Raw genomic sequence first — 14057 nt, 5'->3', positions numbered from 1 at the left:
CTCAGCTTATTTCTGCAGACACAAAACAGGAGAAATTTTTTTGTAAATCATGTCTGTAGGTAACAGAAAAATGCATTCTAATATTAGCAGTATGTGTGTTTGTCAATCAGTTTGCTAATGAGTATCTGATCTAGTTCATAATAAAAAAAATTCATATACCATTTCCCAGTTGGGTAACCTGGCAGCAGGGGCACTTATCTGTTCAGAAGTAGGTTTTATACTGGTTTGCTGTAACACATTTCTAGTCTTTGTCTACTTATAAAAGTTTTGGTGATAATGTAAATGTGTATACATTAGCAAAAACAAAATCAAAGTATTTTTCCTGTAAATATCTATAGAGCAGACTAAAAAAATTACAGTTTAATAAAACCAAATAACTGCAGTAAACAGTATGAAAAGGATGCCTAAAATATAAGCAGACTCGATGGCAGACAAAGCAAAATAATCAATTCTTAAGCTCTTTTTTAGGGTGTTTCAGGTTGAAATAAGAAGTGATGTGCATTATTAATTACGTATAATCTATAAGAATTGTTAATCTAAAGATGTGGTTCTCAGCTGAGTCCTCAAGACATACTGTACCAACCCAGTCTGGTCTGCAGGATAATCACTATGAATATGCATGAGATAGATTTGGATATAGTGGAAATGATTCTTGTGCATATTCTTGGCTGGTATCTGAAAATCAGATTGACTGGTGTATCCTGAGAGCTAGGTTGAATTCCACCAACCTAAGTGAAGAAGTGTGGAGCTAATTAAAGGCACCTTCAGACGACAAAACTGAGGCTGTTTTTAAGAAAGTCACAATAGATTTTCAGTACAAATTCATATGTGGTGTTCTGTACTAAAAGAAATCAGCTTTGAAGGAAATAGATATTTCTTATATTTTTGTAAAGTTTATTAATTTGGGTGCAGCTATTAAAAATCATTGTATGAAAATAAGACTGTAATATGTATATGTACTGATATGTGCATATATATATGTGTGTGTGTGCATATATATATTCAGTGGAAAGCTGAAATAGTAATTCTACCTCTGTAATGAAGATTTTCTATTGACATGTATTTTGTTTTGCATAAATAGATTAACTTTTGAGATGCATTTTACTGTATTTAAAGTCTAATTACGTGAATAGGCAAAATAAAAAGTACAATTGTGTAAAGGCAATCTCATCTTTTTTCATACTCTCAGATCTCTGTGGTTTTTCTATGTATACATTCTAGTTACCATACAGCAGTGCCATCTTCTGGCCTATCATGTTGCAAAGGGTGTTGGGATTTGGGGCCCCTGGATAAAGGAGAATCTGACACTAGTGAAACAATAGAAACATGATGGCAGATAAAGGCCAAATGGCCCATCTAGTCTGCCCATCAGCAGTAACCATTATCTCTTTCTCTCTCCGGTACAGTTTCATGCAGAAAATCAACAACTAGCTTTAAATTTTGTGTAATGTTATTTACCTACTTGGAATTTCTAGGAAATGCTCAAATTACTGAAATATGTTTAAGTGCTCTGATAATACTGTAGTTTTTGTGTTTGCATTGCATATTAATGCCTTTTGTGCCTCAATTATCAATTTATCTTATTTAACGTTGCTAACACATTAGTTTCATTTTTTTATTCACAGGTTTTCAACATAACAATATTGAAAATTTCCAAAAGAAAAACCAAGACTGCAAATTTGGGCTCATTTATATCATTTGGTGGGATCAGGCAGAGCACTACCTGTAGCTGAACTGCCATCTTTCAGGGATCTCATTAGATGGCTTGTATTTGAGATACAACAGTGATCAAGACAGACAAATTACATCACTGATGAACTGGTCAATGACCTCTAATAACTAAATTACCTGCTCAGTGGTACAAAGCAAATCCAAAACTCTGTGGTCCTGTTATAAACAGACATGTTAGGATTAAATAAAGTTGAAATCCATGTGGGAACAAGCCAGCAAAGTTTCTGTGGGCAGAGCAAAACTGGAGGAGAAAGATGAAAAATTTATGGAGAAGCTTGCCACTGATGGACATACTTTCCTGCAAGTGTGAAACACAGTTGTACTGATGTGGGATGCAGTTATGCCTATGTCAGTGGAATACACATGCTTTGTGGCTTCAGCAGAGAGAAGACTCAAAGAGAAAGTTGGGATTATTAGATTGCATCACATTGGACCAATTGACCTCCCTGAGATGAGAAGTCAAGAACTACAGAAGGAAAGGCAGGCAAAAAGGGAGGATAAAGAAAAAAGGAGAATGAAGAATGAACATCAGAAGAGCAAGAGATGATGAATAGATTTGTGCTTGAAGTGGAACAGGGAGATTGAGATGATGTGGCAGAAGAGGCCAAAATATAAGGCATGGAAAACCTTTCATACACTGAAAGGTTGGAGAAACTGGGGCTCTTCTCCCTGGAAAAGCGGAGACATGATAGAGACTTACAAGATCATGAAGGGCATAGAGAGAGTAGAAAGGGACAGATTCTTCAAACTTTCAAAACATAAAAGAACAAGAGGGCATTCGGAAAAGTTGAAAGGGGACAGATTCAAAATGAATGCTAGGAAGATTTTCTTTACCCAACATGTGGTGGAATGCGCTTCCAGAGAACGTAATAGGGCAGAGTACAGTACAGGGGTTCAAGAAAGGATTGGACAATTTCCTGCTGGAAAAAGGGATAGAGGGGTATAGATAGAGGATTACTGCACAGGTCCTGGACCTGTTGGGCCGCTGCGTGAGCGGACTGCTGGGCACGATGGACCTCGGCTCTGACCCAGTGGAGGCATTGCTTATGTGCTTATAATATTAAGGATTTAACCAGCATAGCTCTTACCAGTTTAAAACACCATACTGAACTGAGAAATACAGTAGAGTTTGCTACTGCTGCCTGGACTGTTGCAGGACTTATCACTCACTTGGACACTTGTTTAGTGATTGATCATAACAATGTGAAAAGGGCTCAGGTGAGAATCGTGAAAAAATTGGATGTACAGTTTGATGAAGAACTGCAGAAGAATGGTATCGGTTGTATTTTTTTTGGTCATTGTATCCAGGTATAGTGAAAGAGGAATACTGTATTACATAGTTTGTATAGAGCCAGGAGGTAGATATCTATGGCATTTTGTTCCTGCAAAAGCAACTAATGAGATGACTCGTGAAGAAATAATTGCGTGGCAGAGAGAAAGAGGAACAGACAAAACTCTTCAAGGTATTGGATGTGATTTCTATAATGTAAACACTGGTTGTGACGGACAAGTGACGCATTATATTTAGATGAAGCTACAAAGGAAGCTGTTGTGGATTGTCTGTAATCTGCACCCAGACGGAACTACCTCTCAGGTACTGGTGACTGCTTTCAATGACAAGACATTAAGCAACAACAAATGCTGGATTCTGCTACTGAACTGGAAATAAATTCTGATAGCTATTGGCCCTGATCTTCTTCAACTCAGCAATAAAGTGATTAAAGACTTAAGCAAAGATCAAAGCTATGGCTAAACAATTGTAGCTATTATTGGGCCCATCCCAAGGGCTCTTTATTAGATGCCTGTGTGGAACACTAAGGCTTTGCTAAAATCTAAATACACTACATCTAGCGCACTCCCTCTATCCAGTTCTCTGGTCACCCAGTCAAAGAATTTGATAGGTGGTATCATTGATGATGTTAAGACTCACCAGCCAAGAAGGCAAAGAGAATGTTAAGAACTATTATGAAATGAATAATGGTTAAAATAGATTGCTTCATGGTACAATCATCTCAAATATTGTGTGCAATTCTGCTCACAGTATATCAAAAAAGATGTGAAGGGGTATTTTTGAAAAGACCATCTTAGTCTGACTTTGGACATTTCCCGCAAGATGTCCAAAGTCACAGGCAGAGAAATGACCATTTTTGAAATAGGCAACACCGCAAGACATCCACATTTTTAAAAAAATTATCTTGGATATTTTGGCCACCAGGACATCCAACCTTATTTGCCATTTTTGACCACAAAACCGTCCCAAGTTCAAAACGGCTTAATCCAGACCATTTGGGCGTGGGAAGGGCAAGCCTTCTAATAGAATGGCCACACAGATTACCAGTAGAGCAGTGGAGCACTGCTGTGAACTTCACATACATGGTGCCAGTACATCTCACCGTAATGTATGGCGAGGCCTCCAAAACTCCTCCCAAACCTACTATACCTATCTACCACCCCAGTAGCCCTTATGGCTGCAGGTGATACCTATATGGCAGCTTAGTAGAATTTTGGTAAGCTTGCACTGTCTGCCATAAATGTAATGGTTAAAATAGTTTATGGGCCTAGGTCCACCTCTCTATGACTCACTAGTCTACTCAAGACCTGTGTGCTGCTCTACTAGGCTTTCCCATACCAGATGCTGCTATTCTAGACACAGGTGTATACTGTTTCATTCAGATTTTGGGGGGATGGGAGGGTGTTAGTGACCACTGGGAGAGTGTATGTGTGTGTGTGGGGGGGGGGGGAAGGTGTCATAACAGTCCCTCCAATGGTCATCTGGTCAGTTTGGATACATTATTGGCAGTTACATGCGTTTAAAGACTAAACCTGCCCAAAGCCTGCTCAGAACACACCTCCAACGCCCCCCCCCCCCCCTGGTCTTGAATTCTCAATCAGTAGAACGCCTCACAAGATGTCCAGAAAGACAGTTTTGAGAATTTGCACTTGAACGTCCTAATGATTAGGATACCCTAGTGCCGATTTATTCCTTTTTTTTATGGCTTAGACTTTTGAAAATGCCCTTAATAGTGGAATTAGAAAAGGTACAGGAAAGGGTGATGAAAATGGTAAAGGTACTTGTTGTGACTTGCATTAGCCACTGATGGAAACAGGTAGGTGGTCTTGATGGACTTTATCCCATTAAGGCATTACTTAAAGATATGTACTTATTATGGGGACTGAGATTACTGATACTTTTCAACAGCAAATTTATAAATCTCATCTGAAGTGAGAACTTTCCAGTAATAAGAATAAACTGCCAGATAGTATAAAGCAAGTGTTCCTTCCCTGCTAACAATACAAGGTGAGAGAGAGGAGCAGACTTCTACCGTAATAAAGAGTTGACTGGCATGAAAGAAAAAGAGAACAAATAAAAATCAGTATAATTGAATTATTTTTTCAAAGATTGCTCTTGCCCTTTTTTCCTTAATTTTAAACATGCTGAATAATTCATGAACAGTTAAATGACAGGTTTTTAGTGTAATGAAGTACAACCAAAAACTGAACCTCTCACCCTAAAAGATGATGCTAAAGGTTTATAACACACTACTCATGTTCCTACTTGGAGCTGAAGGATGCCCTTGACTTTGTCAACCTTCTTCTCAGAACTGGAGACTCTAACCCTACTCCACCTCTGTTACATTCTTCCTTCGTATCCCATTACACTTTGGCATAGCCTTTTTTGATCTCTTTCCTTCCATCTCTCCCCATACAAATAGATCACAAGATTGTGTAAAATGTCTCAGCCGTTCATACCACAGAACCAGTTCCCGAAGAATCAAATTCAGGCAGATACTCTTTATACTTCAAAGTGCCAAAGAAAGGTACAGAAGATTGGAGGCTCATTCTGGATTTGAAGTCTGTAAATGAGTCCCTACAGGTCCTCCACTTTCACATGGAAACTGTCTGATCCATCATAGTAGTGGTGGCTCTGGGAGAATTCCTTGCTTCTCTGGCTTTGATGGAGGCAGATCTTCACATTCCCATTTTTACGCCTCACAGGAAATATTTGAAATTTCATGTTCTCCAGCGACACTGGCTAGATAAACCCTTGGTCTGACCCAGTAGGGCAGTTCTTATGACCTTAAGGCAAATAATTTAGTTGTTTATGGCAGTTTTCATGTCATATCTTGGAGGATGAGTGGGTGAGATGGGGGTCAGGGACCACTGGGGGAGTGTGTGTGAGGGTCAGTCTTTCATCCCTCCAGTGGCCATCTGATCAATTTGGATACTTTTATGGCACTTATTCATTGTTAAAAGAGGTCTAGCTCCAAATGTCCAAATTGCCCTGAATATTTTCTAAAATGTTTGCTTATTACAGAAGAAAATCCAAATCATAAACCTGCCCAAACCATGCCTTGGGATTTAGATTCACTGCAGTCAAGTTCTATAAAAATTCATCTAGAAAACAGGTTTTAAAAATAGCATATTAGAAGGGTTTGGTGAGAAAAACCTCCATCTGCCCCTCCATGCCACATTTTAGACAGTTTTTTTGACAATGAGCCTCTTGGTTTCACATTTTAACTCCAAAAGATTTTTTTTGTGTGCATTTCAGCAGGGTTTTCTCTCCTCCTTGGTGACCTTAAAGGGAGTTCTGCACTGCTCAATTTCCCCATTATGTTTAACATCTATTTTCCACCAGTGCTGATTAGATCCTTTAGCTTTCTATTTTTTATTTATTCTGCTGAAATCCAAATAAATAAATACATGCTAGGTTTAGGATCTCCATAGGACACTTCCTCTTCATTTGTGCTAATAGATTCTGACTTCACCACCCCACTGCTTCCTGCCAGTCCCATTCTTTAGAGAGTGTTAGAAAACTGGAACACTCTTCTGGAGTCTGTCAAATGGGAAAACACCCTCCAGGGATTCAAGACAAAGTTAGATAAGTTCCTGCCGAACCGGAATGTACGCAGTTAGGGCTAGTCTCAGGGCGCTGGCCTTTGTCCAAAGGGCCGCCACGTGAGCAGACTGCTGGGCATGATGGACCACTGGTCTGACCCAGCAGCAGCAATTCTTATGTTATGTGTACAGTCAGACTGATGGACTAAGCCTCTTCAATAGTTGCTATGGCTACAGCCAAACATATAGGCCTAGATTTAGGCATAGGTGATGTAACAACTGCCTAAGGAAGGAGAGAAAACATATCTCATACATATTCATTGTGGAAATCTTGAAAACCTGACTGGGCTGTGGCTTTCAAGGTGCCAAATTTTGAAGATACTACTCAGATATCTATGATAAATAGGAACCTGATTCTACTATTTAGGACCATGCAGCAGCTCTGGGAGGTTTAAACAAAGAACTATAATAACTATAAAATTATAAAATCAATAGCAAATAAAATACAATAAAAACTTCAACATACGATCAATTAAACAACTTACAGGAAAAGCCCTTCATGGAAATGGGCAAAACTATGTGAAAAGCAGGATCTCCTTCTAACCACCACCTAGGTTGCTAATGTCCTATCAAGGAATATAGTATAAAACAAAACAAAAGGATAGAAAACTCAATGTTGTTAAAAATCAGAGCTATATGGTGCCTCTTTATATATTGCAGCCCCATATACACTGTAAAGAGATTATTGGTCTAATACTAACATATACTTCATAATATATATATGTATATTAATTCTTTATTTTTTCATTTGTATGGACCTTCGGATTCAACTAGACCATGAATAATGCCCAGCAATTTCTTGTCTTCATCAGTCCACTTTATTGTTTATTTACTCAAAACTCTAAAATTCATTTAGTTTCATACTTATTCTTAATTTCATAATTCCATAACTATTTCTTCATTGTATTTCATTTTAGTTTCCTTCATTTCCTTAATGTCTTTTTCTTCCAATTTAATCTTGTTAGCTACTTAGCTTCGATGTTAGCTCTCAAAGGTTCATCAATGCCACCTCATTGGGTTGAAGGGAAAGGGGGCAGATGCTGATGGAATTGGGGTGCAAAGAAAGGGGTGAGAGACATAACGCAGAAGGATCCTGGATGGAATTGGGTTGGAGGGAGAGAAAGGAGGCAGATGCTGATGGAAGTGGGAGGGAGAGGAGAGTGAAATGCCTGACCATGGGAGTGTGGGAGAAGGAAGGAGAGGAGAGAGATGCCAGTCCATTGGAGGAGGAAAGGGAAGATGATGGATGGTACACCAAGGATGGGGGGAGGAGGGGAGAAGAGATTGAAGGGAGAGGCAGACAATTTCTGGAAAAGGCACAGGACAGAAGATGAAAGGGAATGACAAGATGAGAGCTGAAACTAGAGAAGACAAAGGTAGAAAAAAATTTCTATTTATTTTTTTTGCTTTAGGGGACATGTATTGCTGTTTCTGTGGTATTGCATTGTATGCAGAGTCCAGCTTCTTGGTGGTTTTATTTAACCTTTGTCTATGTATTTCTATTTTATCCCCCTTTTTACAAAACTGTCTTTATATTTTATCTTTATTTTTCATAAATTGTCTCTTCAGGTACTTTAGTTAGATTGTGAGCCTTTGGGACAATTAGGGAATTTCCAAGTACCTATCTTATTTATTTTTATTTATTGTATCTTTTAATGCATTCATTTTTGTAAACTGCTTAGAAACCTCACGGTTATTAGCGGTATATAAGAATTAAATTAAATTTTTTAGCGCTGGCTGTAGCTAAAAACCATACTTCAGTTTTGTAAAAGGGGGAGAAGTTAGTTTGTGATTATATATTCCATACTAGGCGAAGATGTTTTCTGTGTTCTGTTTGTATGAAAGACATGTTTTTTTGTTAGCATTGACTAGCCTTGTTTGGCGAAATGCATCAGGCATGGTTCTTGGGAGCACCTTGAATTAACCTGATTTGAATCTCCTTATTTTCTGCCAATCTTCTTTTGTTTCACATTGGATTCTTTGGTGGACTGCTTGCCTTGTTGTTTCGTTGCAAGTTAACATACATAGAGTGGAACGTACTAGAAGAGTTACAGATTTGGTTGTTTATACATATGGGTTACAGTTGATTGATGTAGAGTGAGGCAGTTGAGAGCCATTGTAAACATGGTTATCAATATAGACTTATTTCGGATAGTATTACTGCTTACAAATATTGAACACTTTTATATATGTATGGAAAGGGTTCAGCGTTAAAGTCCTGGGTAAGTAGGTGGGAAAGGAAGGAAGGGGGATTTGTTCAGAGATGTTGGGGGGTTGCATAGAAGGAAAACTGTACACTAGTATGCTAATCTTTGTTTGTTTTGAATTTAAAAAAAAATACAAATGGAAATGGAAATAAAGAAGTAAAGGAGAAAACAGATAAACGGGGGCAGGACATGAGCAGGGCAGGGCCGGGGGGGGGGGGGGGGGGCCGAGTACTTGGGTGCCTAGGGGCCCTCGAAGAATTAATCCTGCCCTGAACAGATCTCATGCATATTCATTGGGGAAATCCTGACTGGATTGCGGCCCTCGAGGAGGGACTTTGACACCCCTGCCCTATGCTGTTAAGACGTCTAACTGTGCATAGTGTCATCTTTGTAGGTAACATACTATGTGACCCTCCACCGACAGTGGGTGTCGGACAAACCTGAAAAGGAAACGGTCTTTACATCAGGTTTGATGTTAAACCATTTTATCTGTTTTGCACTGAAACTGAATGGGAACAGCTGCAACTGCTGCCCATTGGGGAAACATGGGAACTGAATCAGCCCAGTAGTGTAGCGAGGATGAGAGGCACCTACTCCTTCCCTTCAAAGTTCCCAGCATTAGCAACAACCCTAAACTGCTGCTCACACCAGCATTAGCGCCTCCTTCTGACATCACTTCCTAGGTGCAGGTCCAGGAAGTGACAACGGAGGAAGAGCTGATGCAGGTGTGAGCAGCAGGTTGGGGTTTCTGCTTGTGCCGGGAATGTTAAAGAGGTAGGGGGGAGCAATGAGGGGGTGGAGAGGAGGATGGGTGCCGGCACCTCCACCAAGCCAGCGCCCATGTTCACAGCCCCTTTTTTGATGTTTCTGGCGGGAGAAGAGTGAAACCCACCCTCACTTCTTTTCCCCAAGTTGAGGCACCGAGCACCAAATGAGAGCAGGACCGATGGATACTGCTTTTGAGGGGTCTTCGGCCAGGTTGCCCCCCCCAACCCAGAGCCGCTGCCCCAATATGCCATAATATGTACTATCTGAATATTTTTTCTGCTGAAACTTGCCTGTGTCTAGATCAGGGGTGTCCAACCTGCAGCCCAAGGGCCTCATGCGGCCCCGTGAAGTATTTTGTGCAGCCCCGGTCGAGGACAATGCAGTGTTTTCCTTTGCTGCTCCCGGGTGTTTACTGTCTTGCCGCAGCATTTGCGCGCCCCCAGAAAATTTTTTTCGGCCAATGCGGCCCAGGGAAGCCAAAAGTTTGGACATCCTTGGTCTAGATTGTTCTTGCTGTACACCAACTTGGGTGAATTTCTGTAAACAGGTGGTAAATAAATCCTAATAAATAAACATACAGTCATGGTTTTAATGATTTTCTGAATTTCAAAACAATTTTACTGTAAGTATAACTCGGGCAGTATGGAAGTCCACAGCGCTGAAGTGTTTCCTTCCAGTAATTGTTTCCTTATGAAGATCTTTCTAAGGCAAGAAGGGGAAAGAACTGTCATTTACTACAATAAGACAGTGATTTCCAAGCCTGGTCCTGGAGCAGCGCTGTACTTCCCAGCACAGGAAAACTATACTCCCTCTCCTAATTGGTAACTTTTTCACTTCCCAGCACAGGAAAACTATACTCCCTCTCCTAATTGGTAACTTTTTCAACAGGAATGTCCTAAGAGGAAGAGTTGCTGGCAACCACTTAACTAGACATAGCACATAACTAGTTCCAAGTAGGCTGGAAGACAACGGGACTGGTGGACCAGTTAGGATTAAAATGGAAGCACACATTTCTCGTCAGATGGGCCACAAAACATCACAGAAACTAGTGTTTTATAGCTGCATTGGAATGTAAACGAGCTTAGGGACCCAATTCCTTCCTTTTTGGTTTCAATAATACATCAGTGCTGCTCAAATGATTATTTAAGGTCTAAGAGTTAACAGTATTAAAAAATATAATAAAGAACAAGCTACCTAGGAATAGTTCATTTTCATTGTTGTAAACTTAAAATATGTTTTCCAGACTTTTACTAGCGCAAACACCATTGTGGAAAGTTTGGGCAGGATGGGTTACCTGGCACTCTTAAGGGCAGGGGGGGGGGAGCGTTTGCAGATAACTAAGATCTTAGCGCATCGAGTTTTACCCAAAGAGAGCCGACCTCCATGAAAAATGAGTAAACTACTCCGTCTCTGCTTCTTGAAGGCAAGTCTGTAAATCCGATCTGGGGTGAAAACGTTCTAGTGATGAGAAGAAAAGCGTTGGATATTAAGGGCCTGTTTTACAAAGCCATGCGGCAATGGCCCCGAAGCCCTTTAAGGGCTCCTTTTACGAAGCCATGTTAGCGGCTTTATCGCATATGACTTTTATCATGCGCTAACCCCCGCGCTAACTGAAAAACTACCGCCTGCCCAAGAGGAGGCGGTAGCGGCTAGCAGTTTAGCGTGCGCTATCACGCTTGTTAAACCGCTAACGCAGCTTCGTAAAAGGAGCCCTAAATCTATGGGTTTCGGGGCCGTTACTGTGCTGCTGCCGCTTTGTAAAACAGGCCCTTAGGGTTTACAAAGAACTTTTTGAGAATTTTTTTTTTGCTGAAAATACTAAGGCATGGAAAGGAGAGGGGGCTTCTGCAGCTAATAGAAAATCTGACTGGCAAGTGAGAACAACAACAAAAGAAGTGTAATTGCAGTCATTTTTCAAAGATAGCTTTCTTTCTTCCTTCCTTCCAACACACTGAAGAATTCATGACGATTTTAAATGGCTGTGGTTTTCAGAGTGTAATATAGCACAAAGAGAAAACTGAGTCCCTTCCACCCTGTCGCTCATATATCTGCCTAGGGGCTCGACTAGGATCCCGTCTCCCTCCCCTCCCCATTTTTTAGGGCTGATGCCCCCCCCCCCGTCTCCCTCCTTTTCCAACCGAACTCACTTACCCTCCCATTTCCAAGCTCAGGACCGGATGACCCCTTTCACGTCCCTATTCAAAGCGTAGGATCCCTTTCCATTTACCTGCTCTGAGTTGACTCACTCTTACCCCCTCCCTCTTCTCACTCAGAGTTGGAGACCCCCCCCTTTCCCTTCCATCTCCTTGCTCAGAGCCGGAGGATCCTCTCTCTCCCCCTCCCCCTTTTTGTCTTCTCTTTACTCATCAGCATTCTTTTTCTGGCAAATCATGGCGATACTTTTGCCTGGAGGAACTGCCGGACGCTGCGGCTTTCTGACTGATCCGAGTACCAGTTGGCCCTGAAACTTTTTTTTTTCTCCGGTTAAAATAATGACTAATTCTTCCCAGCGGCTGCACTGCGAAGACTCCTCGGGCGCGAGGGTCCTGGTGCCCGTGCTGTACTCTTTCTTCTCCCTCTCCGGCACTCTGGCTAACCTCGCGGTGATCGGCCTCGTCTGCTCCTCCAAGAGGCTGAAGACCACCAGCAACGCCTTCATCGTCAACGGCTGCGTGGCCGACCTCTCGCTCTGCGCCTTCTGGATGCCCCGCGAAGCCGTCGCGCTCGCCAGGGCCGCGCCCAAGTCCTCCGCGCACCAGGCGCTCGCCGAAGGGCTCGCGCTCCTCTGGACGACCGTCTCTCTGCTCTCGCACGCCCTGGTAGCCCTGAACCGCTACGTCCTCATCACGAAGGCGCCGCCCGTCTACCAGACCATTTACCAGCGAAGGAACGCCGAGTGCATGATCGCCGTGTCCTGGGCCGTCCCCCTGCTCTTCCTGCTGCCCCGGCTCCTGGGCCAGAGGCGCGAGGACGGGGCGCCCACGTGCGCAGGCGCGCCGGGGAAAGGCGTCCAAGCGCCCGGCGCCTACACGGCCATCCTGTGGGCGGCGACCGTCCTCGTGCTGCTCTACTGCTACTTCAAGATCTTCCGGAAGGTGCAGAGCAGCGTGAAGAGAGTCAGCGTGCTCGGTTTCCAGGCGGTCGCCCAGCCGCCCTGCTCGTTGCCTAGGAAGGAGAAGCGGCTGGGGCTCCACGTGCTGTGCGTGTGCTGCGCCTTCGTCGTGGCCACGGCGCCCCTCGTGGGGGTGATCGTCTTCGCCCTAGTCACGCCCGTGGCGGAGGGGCTGCGGACCGCCGCCTGGCTCCTCTTCTGCTCGCTCTTCGTGCTCGACCCTTTCCTCTACACCTGCACAAGCGAAGAGTTCCGCAGGGCCTTTAGGTCGGCGGTGCGGGGCGAGTGTGGGAGGAGCTCCTCGGTCTCCCACCAGGAGCCGTGGCCTAAACCTTCGGGGAGGGGCGATGCTGCCTGATTTCCTGGGGGGGTCACTGAAGGAAATGTTGGGGGGGGGGGGGACAACGTTACTTGCAGCAAGAAAGGGAAGGGGGAGGGATGAAGCGCGGATCTTAACTGCACGTCCTTAAAAATCTAAGGTCCGTGCCACTTTTAGTCTCGGCCTAGGTTATGGCTCTCAGAAACGTCTAATGACACTTTAGCTCTGACAGATCCTAATGCTTTTCCCGCCCTATGCTAAGGCTAAAAGTGGCAAAAACAAACCACACTTTTGTTTAGTACAGGGGTGTCAAAGTCCCTTCTCCAGGGCCGCAATCCAGTCAGGTTTTTAGGATTTCCCCAATGAGATCTATTTGCATGCACTGCTTTCATTGTATGCTAATAGATCTCATGCATATTCATTGGGGAAATCCTGAAAACCCAACTGGATTGCGGCCCTCGAGGAGAGACTTTGACACCCCTGGTTTAGTATAATGATCAGGCTGGTGCGGACGATAAAATTAAACTATCTTTATTTCAGATGTGCAGGGAAAAGAAAAGATCCTTGAAAATCCATAGATGAGCTGGATTCCTGGTTGGCTAGATTATATAGACTTTGTGATTTTGGTTACCATGGAGAACTTCCTTGAACTTTAACAAGGACAGAAATTAGCAAGAGAAAAGTAAACTGAGACTAAAAAAACCCAAAACCTTTATATATAGAGGAACATTTTAATTAACCTATTTTATCATTTGAAACACGAAATTAAATATAACCTTATTTTCCTTTAACGCCTCAATTTGGTTGAAACACTTGACAGGATTGAGATCTCTTTTAAAGTTTTTACAGGGTGTGTGTTTTGTTTTGTTTTTTTATTACCATGTAGTGTTTACTTTTGTTTTGACATGAATCTTATTCACTTCTCTGGAACCACTTTGTATCAAAGATCAGGTGTGAAAAAAGCATTTCCCCCTCTCTGTGAAGTGGATGGTGGAAATGCATTATAAAAAGTGATAGGCCTTGA

The 14057-nt window shown here is 42.5% G+C and overlaps 1 protein-coding gene across 1 annotated transcript; it reads left to right on the top strand.

Annotated features, from left to right (window-relative positions):
• The first annotated feature begins 11933 nt into the window (after positions 1 to 11933).
• On the top strand, positions 11934 to 13072 carry GPR88 (G protein-coupled receptor 88). The gene has a single exon (XM_033916830.1). The coding sequence runs from the start codon at positions 12095 to 12097 to the stop codon at positions 13070 to 13072; it is 978 nt and encodes a 325-aa protein (XP_033772721.1). The 5' UTR covers positions 11934 to 12094.
• Positions 13073 to 14057: the final 985 nt, after the last annotated feature.

Source organism: Geotrypetes seraphini, chromosome 12, assembly GCF_902459505.1.
Source record: "Geotrypetes seraphini chromosome 12, aGeoSer1.1, whole genome shotgun sequence".
NCBI lineage: Eukaryota > Metazoa > Chordata > Amphibia > Gymnophiona > Dermophiidae > Geotrypetes > Geotrypetes seraphini.
The sequence above is the reverse complement of the archived record's forward strand: the minus strand, read 5'-3'. Positions and strand labels throughout refer to the sequence as shown.

What these genes read in the sequence shown, in the direction of transcription:
- GPR88 (XM_033916830.1), top strand. Translation starts at nt 12,095, where the DNA reads ATGACTAATTCTTCCCAGCGGCTGCACTGCGAAGACTCCTCGGGCGCG.